The sequence below is a fragment of the Alligator sinensis genome, unplaced genomic scaffold (genome assembly GCF_000455745.1).
Source record: "Alligator sinensis unplaced genomic scaffold, ASM45574v1 scaffold634_1, whole genome shotgun sequence".
NCBI classification, from domain to species: domain Eukaryota; kingdom Metazoa; phylum Chordata; order Crocodylia; family Alligatoridae; genus Alligator; species Alligator sinensis.
This window is the reverse complement of record NW_005842558.1, coordinates 510,125-518,767: the sequence shown is the minus strand read 5'-3', so window position 1 is coordinate 518,767 and position 8,643 is coordinate 510,125. Positions and strand designations below refer to the sequence as shown.

At 62.9% G+C, this 8,643-nt stretch overlaps 1 protein-coding gene across 2 annotated transcripts in view; it reads right to left on the bottom strand.

Moving 5' to 3' along the window:
- The window catches only part of SYNGAP1 (synaptic Ras GTPase activating protein 1), a 19,405-nt gene extending 11,245 nt beyond the window's left edge, over positions 1 to 8,160 (bottom strand). Inside the window, exons 1-3 of one of the 2 annotated variants that reach the window (XM_025213997.1) lie at positions 7,466 to 8,160; positions 3,182 to 3,279; positions 2,527 to 2,648 (exon numbers count right to left, since the gene is read on the bottom strand). In XM_025213997.1, coding sequence (XP_025069782.1) covers positions 2,527 to 2,648; positions 3,182 to 3,279; positions 7,466 to 7,619 — 374 coding nt within the window. In that variant the 5' untranslated portion in view covers positions 7,620 to 8,160. The remainder of the gene's footprint in view (positions 1 to 2,526; positions 2,649 to 3,181; positions 3,280 to 7,465) is intronic. The other variant, XM_006032277.2, reaches the window with a different exon arrangement.
- Positions 8,161 to 8,643: the final 483 nt, after the last annotated feature.

The following is an 8,643-nucleotide window of genomic DNA, read 5'->3' as shown; positions in this document are numbered from 1 at the left end:
CCCCCCCCTACCCCCCACTGCCCAGCCAGGCGGGGACGCGCAAGGGTAGAAGTGGGGAGCAGGAAGGAGCAGGGCAGTGGGGGCCAGGCTGAGGCAGGGGTGCTCAAGTCTCCCCCAGAGCTGGGAGCAGCAGAGGTGGGATGGACCCCAGGTGGCTGCAGAGTGCCTCATACCACCCACCACCCACAGCCCTGCTCTGCCTGCACAGCCCCCTGGACACAAGAAATGCAGGGAGGCTTTGTGGTGGGATGCATCAGGGCTGTTTATACAGTGACCCAGCATTGAGATGCAGCCACCACTAGGGTGAAGCATGTCAGGGGTTGGTCATACACCCAATGCGGAGTTGCAGCTGCCTCTGGCATGGGGCACAGCAGGGACCCTTTTTCCAGGAGACCCCTTGCCCAGCACTAAAATGCAGCCATCTCTGGGGTAGGGCCTGTCAGGACCTGGTAACACAGGGGACACCGCACCCAGCCAAGACTCAGCCACCATTAGCACCTGAACAGCAGCTCGCAGCAGGCAGGTTGGGAGCTGGAAAGAAGCGTTTGGGAGAGGGGGAAATGTTCAGCAGATTCCCAGAGCAGGGAGGGGGGACGGGACCAAGGAGTTTGGTCCCAGTTATCTGCAGAAGCCACTCAGGAAACTCAGGGCACCTTCCTCCAGCACAGCACTCCCACCAGCCTCCCCAGTGCTGCCTGCAGTCTGGGGCCAGCCCTGCCTGGCCTGGGTGAGCTACGCCACTGCTCCAGACATGGCAACTCCACACGCCCAAGTCACTGAGACACTTCGCAGAGCACCAGCCTAGCTGGCCGTCATCACAGAGTAACACCCCCCAACTATGTGCAGGCATACACCCATAGGGCACATCCTTCCATGCACACCTATAACACACTCATACACCTGCACCTGGGCACACAATCCACATGCAAATACACATTTCTATGCATGCTTGTGCATGTGCACACACACACACATGCATGCACACTATTATGCATGCCCACCTACACATGCATCCTGCATTCATGCACCATGCACAGCCCTTGACCCCCTACCCCCATGGAAAGAAACCACACACACAACCCCACAAACGCTCACTGCACACACAGGCATGAATATATGCATGGCACCTCATGACAGACACGGACGTGTACAAACATGGTACCAACACACCCCCAAAGCACACACAGGTGTGCATGCACACGTACACAGAGCATACTAGGGCATGAACACACAGAGAGACACTGTCATGCACCCAGCACATCCCCACAGCACATATAGCTATGCGTACACTCACCACACAAGCACACCTGTATACACCTCCTCAGGAACCGAAAGAGCACACACACATAACTGCATGTGTACACACACAGACACGCAGTCAGGCACAGGTAAGCACATACAACACCGCACACCTGGGCCCACACAGAACAATCCTGAGTGCGCACATGGTGCATACCCAATGGCACATGTTCGTGCACATGCCTGTTTCCTGGCAGGCTCCCCTCCACACAGGGTGCTCACTGGCGGGTCAGGGAAGCCTGGGTGCAGTAGGGCCAGAGAGCTGCATTGAGCCAGGTGGGTGAGACCAGCAGGGAGGCAGCAAGAGAAGCGCCAGGCCAAGGCTGGGATCCTGCCAAGCAGCCAGATCCGGCTCCTGGCTTCCACCCACTAGATCCAGCTATAAACAGCTCCCGCACTTGCCCAGGCAGTACCAAGCCCACTGTGGCCCCACCCCTGCCTGCCTAGACTGCCCTCTGCCCAGCCCTGTCCCCAAAGGCCTGACCCCCCAAGTTCCCCATCCCTTCCCCCTGCCTCGTTACTAGCCCCAGGGCCATCCTCTGCCCCCTTACCTTCCCCACACTGCTGGCTACTAACCCTAATCAGCAGCACCCCAGTGCCCCTTCAGTGTAGTATCACTGCTGCACACACTACCTACTCCACAATCCCAACTTTGGGAGTGACACAAGACAGCTAAAGGAGAGTGAAGGGGGAAGGCAAAGACAGAGACTCCTCACACAGCAGTTAAATACACCTGCTTCTGGAGTCAGGAAACTGTCAGGGACTGTTTAGCCAGGGACTCCTCACTCAGCACTGAGATGCAGCTCGCTTTGGGGTGAGCTCCAGTGTGCGGGGGGAAGGGTGCATTAGAAGCTGGTTATACAGCAACACCTGGTACAGCACTGAGGCAGCTGGCTCTAGGGCAGGGCACACTCAGGGCTGATTACTACACTGGGATCCCTTGCCCAGCATTGAGATGTGGCTAGCTCTACAGTGGAATGCATCAGGAACTGGGTATACAGGTTGCTAAGAAGTGGCTGGCTCCTGGAGGGGGCACGCTGGAGGGTGTCTACAAGGAGGCCCCTTGCCCAGTGCCAAAGTGCATTAACACTTTGCACTGGCCCATTGCAGTCCCTGCCCAGGCTCTGAGGTAGCAGGCCAGGACAGCCTGGGCTGAGCTGGTCTGGGGGTGGGGGGAACTACACCTGGGTGGGATGGGGAAGGGGTGAGAGTCCCTTTCTCTCTCACCGGTCATGGTCAGCGCTGCGGAACCGGGGCAGGATCTGACGGAAGCTGCTGGTCCGGTCAAGCTTGGGCTGGCTCTTTGTCCGCTTGATGGAGCTCTTCAGGCGCCGGCTCAGGAAGCCTTGCTGCAGCCAGCAAAGGGAAAGAAAGGAGTGTCACTGAGTGGGGGTGCATCACTGGAGCCCAGACAACCAGTGGTGCCAGGGAAGTGGAGTTCAGTGCATGGAGTTGGGAGCCCAGACATCTGGGTTCCATCCCCAGTGTTGGGAGGGAAGTGAGGACTACTAGGATAGAGCTGGGTGGCAGGTGGAAATAGGTTGCTGGATGCATTCCCAACTCAGAGAAAGGAGCAAGATCTGGTAGGATAAGTGGGAGACAGCTGGGGATCAGGACACCTGGGTTTGCACCCCAACTCTTGGAGTGAGGTGGGGCTGGGGCTGATGAGGCTCCTTTATTCTCTCTGCTCTCACCCCCTCCTCCCAGATGCCCCGCAGATGTCCAGGGGGTCTGGAAGTTCCCAGGCCCCTCTGCAGCAGGATGCAGTGGGGCAGGGAGTCTGCAGCAGTAGCCCATGGAGGGGGCTGGAGGCACATGCAGGAGTGGACAGGGGAGCTGAAGGGAAGCAAGGGGAGTGCACGGGGCGAGAGGGGTCTCTCACCGAGGGCCTGAAGGGGGGAGCAGGGGGCGCATCCATGTTGATGCTGTATTGCTTTCCTCCAGGGACACTCTTCCTCCTGGAGCGGCTCACGTGATAATCTGAAAAAGAGAGGAATTGGGGAAAGGGAAGGAGGGGCTGGTTACTATTAGCAGTGCAGGGGGGAAAGCACATGCTTGACCCAACACCCCAGCCCCTGGGGTCACAGCCTGGACCCCAAGCGCACCCCAAATGTGCTGGGATCATAGGCCGTGGTGCAGGGCATGGGGTCAGAGGTGCTTCCCCTTGAGGGGAGGGGGAGCCAGCCACAGCCCAGCTCCAAGGCAGGGTGAGAGGCTGCCGCGGTGCGCTGAGGGAGGGAGAGCATGGGAAGGCTAAGGCAGCACGTCCTCCGAGGGCCCTGGAAGCAGAGATGCCACCCGTCTACTCAAAATGGTTCCTGTGCCAACGTTGCCATGTCCCCTTCCATGGGGCCACAATCCTGCCCCCTCTCAGCCCAGGGCTTCACCTTGCCATGGGGGCAAAGGGGTGACCTTCACCTTGCCATGTGGCCCTGGGGGTCTATGCCCCGCACCCCCAGGTGGCCTGTTGACCCCGCCCCCGGGGGCCATTGGCCCTACCCCTCCCGCTGCCAGGGACTGCTGGTACCTCACCCTGCCTCCCCTCCCACTGCCCCTCCCTCACAGCCCCTCCCAAGACTACCCTGCAGCCAGTGACATCACGTTGGCTCCGCCCCTCCTAATTGTCTGCTCTGCCAGGAGGGGAAGAGGTGGGGGAGGAGGCAGGCTCTGACCCCCCTTCACTCCCTCCCGCATTGACTCACTGCCTCCTTCTTGCCCTCCCTCTACCCCTCCCTCTACATCACCCGTGTGCACATGCACACAGGAGCCAGGCCCATGTCCACTGCCACACACGCGACACCCACAGTGCCACAACCAGGCTGGAGCCCGCTCCCCCAGGGAGACGCATAGGCCCAGCAGGGACCTCAGCACCCACTCCGCAGGCCCATGACAGCCACCACAGGGCGCAGAGCTCGCAGGCCCTGGTGCCCTGCATCACCAGCCACCGAGGGCCGGCCCGGAGGTGGCCCCCCTGGCAGCACTGGGGGCTCCCAGCCCTGCTGCTGCTCTGCAAGAGGCTGGTGGGCCCTAGGGCCTCACCTACCTGTGTGCCGGGTGAGCAGAGGAAGGGGGGAGGATCTGGGGCCACACCCCCACCCTGAACAAGGAGCCCCAGCCCCGCACGCATGCAAGCACCCGCACGCCCTGCCCCCGCTGCAACCTGTCCCAGCCTCATGTACCAGGAAATGGGAGTGAAGGAAGTGGCAGGAGCACCCAGCCTGGGGAAGCACTGGGCAGAGGGTGGGGTAGCAACATGGGGAAGACTTCCCCAACAGACACTGCCTGGAGCAGACACCCCCACTTGCCAGCACCCAGGTGCTCGGGGGACTGTCTGGCCTTGCAGTACCTGAAAAGGGATACAGCGGGGTCCAGCAGGGGGTGCTGCTCTCCCTGGCAGGCAGGGCTGGCTCCAATGCACCTGGGGTTGCCAGGCTACGAGGAGCAGGGCAGGGGTCCCTTCTCCACAAGCCAGGGCCCAGGTACTCTCTGCAGCCGAGCCTTGTTGCTCCCCAGGCAGCTGCATGAGCTGGGCAGAGGTGGCGCCCCATGTGCTGCTGGCAATGGGCCCCACGCTGGCTGCCAGGGGGCTGGGAACGCACCCGCTGAGCTGCTTCAATGCAGCCTCCCCCACTCCTGGGGGGGGACTCCGGGTCCCCCCCCCCCCGCCCCGCTACTGCTGTAGCTGTGACAAGCTCTAGTTAAAAAGAGCCCCCCTCCCCCACCCCATCAGCCCCCCTCCCCCAGGCAGGTCTCCAGGAGAACCATGAATGGGAAACACCCCCCCACTTCCCCTCTAATGATATCTCATTAGCGGGGAGCAGCAGCAGCACTGGCTGGAGGGGGTGGTGGGCGAAGCGCTCCCGCAGCCCCCAGCACGCAGCAGCCCCTTCCTTCGGGCGGGAATGCAGCTGCCTCTGGGGTGGGGTGCATGGGGGGGGCAGGAGCTGAGAGCCAGCAGCCTTGATGCTGTGCAGACACAGCCGGAGGGAGGCAGGATTGAGGAGTGAGGGAGGTCGCAGGAGGACGGCAAGGCCCAGGGGTGATTCCTGGCTCCAGGCAAGTCACAGGGCCTCAGCTGCCCCAGTCTCCTGTGAAGGACTCTGCTTGGCTGCAGGGGACTAGTGGGATGGAGAGGGCTGAGGTACCCCCGCAAAATGCTGAAGTACCTAGGACAGAAGCAGCCAAGGTCATGCAACGCAGCCAATGGCAGAACCCAGGTGTCCAAGCTGCCAACAACCCCCTGCCCTGGGGGGGGCATACCTGAGGCCCCTCATCTTTGCCTGACCTGGGGACCCCTGGGTGGGGGCGCTGGCTGAGTCCCTGGCTCCCCCTGCCCAGCGCTGCTCAGCAGTTGGGGGCCCAAGTTACTGGGCAGGCAGGGGGAAGCGGGGCAAGGACTGCCACGTCCCACTGCCCGTGTGTGGAGACATGACGGATCCTAGCAGAAGGCAGGGCATCACCCCCAACACCCTCCTGCTCCACCCCAGCCCCAGCCCAGAAGGGCCACGGCAGCCACCAAGGACCCTTGTATCTGCCCCGAAGATAGACTGAGGGGGCCAGGGTAGGGGTATGCACATGTGTGCGTGCATGTTTGTGAGCTGAGTGGTGGGGTTGGGTGGAGGCTGCAGTCAAGGGGGGAGCGGGGGAGGGGTACTGGGTCAGGCACAGGGTTGCTTGTCCCAGCCAGGGACAGCCAGGCTGGCATTCACTCAGTGCACCTGGCACACACGGGTGCCCGTGCCCCTGACCTTGCGGGAGTCCCTGGGAGAGGTCTGTCACGAGCCCCTCCCCCTGCCTTCCCCTGCGCTGGCTGGGATGGCGCTCTGGGCAGGCCGAGGCCAACCAAGCGTGTCCGGAGGGGGGGAAGGGGGTTGCAGCATGTGAGCAGAATAAAAACGGGATGAAACAATTAGACCCAGGAAGATGCCCTCCCCCCCATCACCACACTACAGCAGTTAACCCTTCAGCTCCCCCTGTGCTGGCGCTGAGGAGCACCTGCCTCCCCGCCACAGCGCCCATGGGCAGAGACAGCCCCTGGTCCTTGCCAGAGTCCCCTCACCCAGCTGCTGCCCACGCTCACTGCCAGGCCTCTCATCCATGCCCCATGCCCAGCACCAGACCCCTTTTCCCCAGCCTCCCCACAAACACTGCCTGTCCATGCACCCCAAATGCCATCCCGCTCCACCCCTCACCTCATCTGCCCTCCATCCATAGCCATGAACACCCTCCACCCACCCCTCATCAGGACCCATCCCTCCTTCCCCATATACTTTCATCCATCCATCCATCACCAGGCACCCCGCTCCCTTTCCCCCATGTCTGCCGGGGGGCCAAGTCCTGCTCCATGTGCACCCCTACCCCTGCAGAGTGTCACTCCTGGCCCAGCCCCACCCCAGGCCACTCACACCCCAGCATGGGACTGGCTGTAGGAGAGGGAAGGGCTCAGCCTCTCCAGAAAGCCAGGAGGGCCTTCCTCCCCACTATCTCAGTAGCCCAAGGCCCACCCCCTGCCCCGCGGCTGTCAGCCCTGCAGTGCACCGGTGGCCAAGGGAAACCACAGCACCTGGGGTGGTCTGTGCACCTGCCCTGGTCCCCTTCATTCTGACCCTCAGCACCCAGTCCCACAGGGCCTACAGAGCCTGGGCCACATCACACCCCAATCCCCACCCATCCAGTAGGGCACTGGGTGGCGAAACCCCAGCCTGCTGGGGGGCAGGAGAGGTAGGTGGGAAGGGGCCGGATATGGTAGCAACACCCCCCACCAAACTTCTCCCTGAGCCCCAGGGGCTGCGCAGGGAGCACCACCTGGCCAGGCCCCTGCCCCTACAAAACCAGAGCCAGCCCTTAGCCCAGGGCATTAACTCTGAAGCCTAAGGAGAGCAGCAGCATCCGCAGGGCAAATACCTCACTCCCGGCACTTGGAATGACAACGCAGGCCCAGACCCCCACCCTCATCCCCCAGCGGCACGCAGGGTCACAGGGCCACAGACCCAGCCCAGGGGCTGCCCGCACCCCTTCCTGCACCTCCGTGCATCCCCCAACGGCGCTCGAGGCTGCTAGGATGAGGCGTCCCCTGCTCCAGGCGGGGGTCCCCAGGGCACGGGCTGGCCCAGCTCCCCACTCCCACTCCCACCCCTGCCCCCCCGCTGCCCGCGTGTGTGCCTACCAGCAATGGCAGTCCTGGCACCCTCCTCCATGCTCATCCGGCTGCCTGGCACGGACAGGAACCCTGAGTCCCGGGCGCCGCGGGCCCCCCATCCCGCGGGCGGCAGCCCCCCGCCGCCTGGGGGCACGTGGGTTGCACCCACCCCGCCCCACATCGCCTGGGTCACACGCCTTGGACGCCGGTCCCCGCCTGGGCAGGCATGGGTACACGCTCACATGGCTCTATTCACACATGCACACGCACACACACAACTGTATGCAGCCTCCCCCCGATCCCGCGACACACCCTGCACAGCTATAGCCGTACTGACACACTGCCTCAGACCCAGACACGGACGCTTACACAACCACACGTATGTCCCCCCACCACCACACATGCAATCCTGTGCATGCTGCACATGGGCACACACACGCACGCATACACCCCACCTTGCAGGCAGGCACACACAGGCATTCACGCACCCCTACATGCCCTGCTACACACATGGAGGCATGAGCGCACACACAGGCAACCCTGCATGCCACCCCCCATCCAGAGACCCAGGCAGATGCACTCGCACCACCACAGGCACCCACGCACGCACACCTACACACACGCACACACGGTTACACTACCCTGTGCACCAAGACGCACCCTAAGCACATGCACTGACACACGACCGCATGCATGCACACTCACGCCACCGCATGACAGCCCCCCCCCCCCTCCAAGAGGCACGGCTGCACGCGCGCGCACACACACACACACACACACACACATACACCCAACTGTCTCACACACCTGCACACGCACTCACACCAAGCAGCTGCCACTTCAGCTAGGTAAGGAGCGGAGCGGAGCGGCCAGGGGTGAGTGGGCCTGGCACACCCGGCAGCAGCACACAGCCGGCAGGCACCGCACCACACGCATGTGCGCTCACCCACACAGGGCTGGGGGGGTGGAGGGGGAGGGGAACACACGCGCACACACAGAGCCTCCCGACATGCGAGCACATATGTGCGCCACGCGTGTGCACACACCGGTTCACCTGCCACCCACGCAAGCTGCACACAGACACATGTACGCACGCACACGCTGTCCCGGCTCACACGCTTGTGTGCTCACACTCACACACGTGCCGCGGCGTGCACGCGCCTGCCCCCCCCCCGCGTGCAGACACACTCATCCTTGCACACACG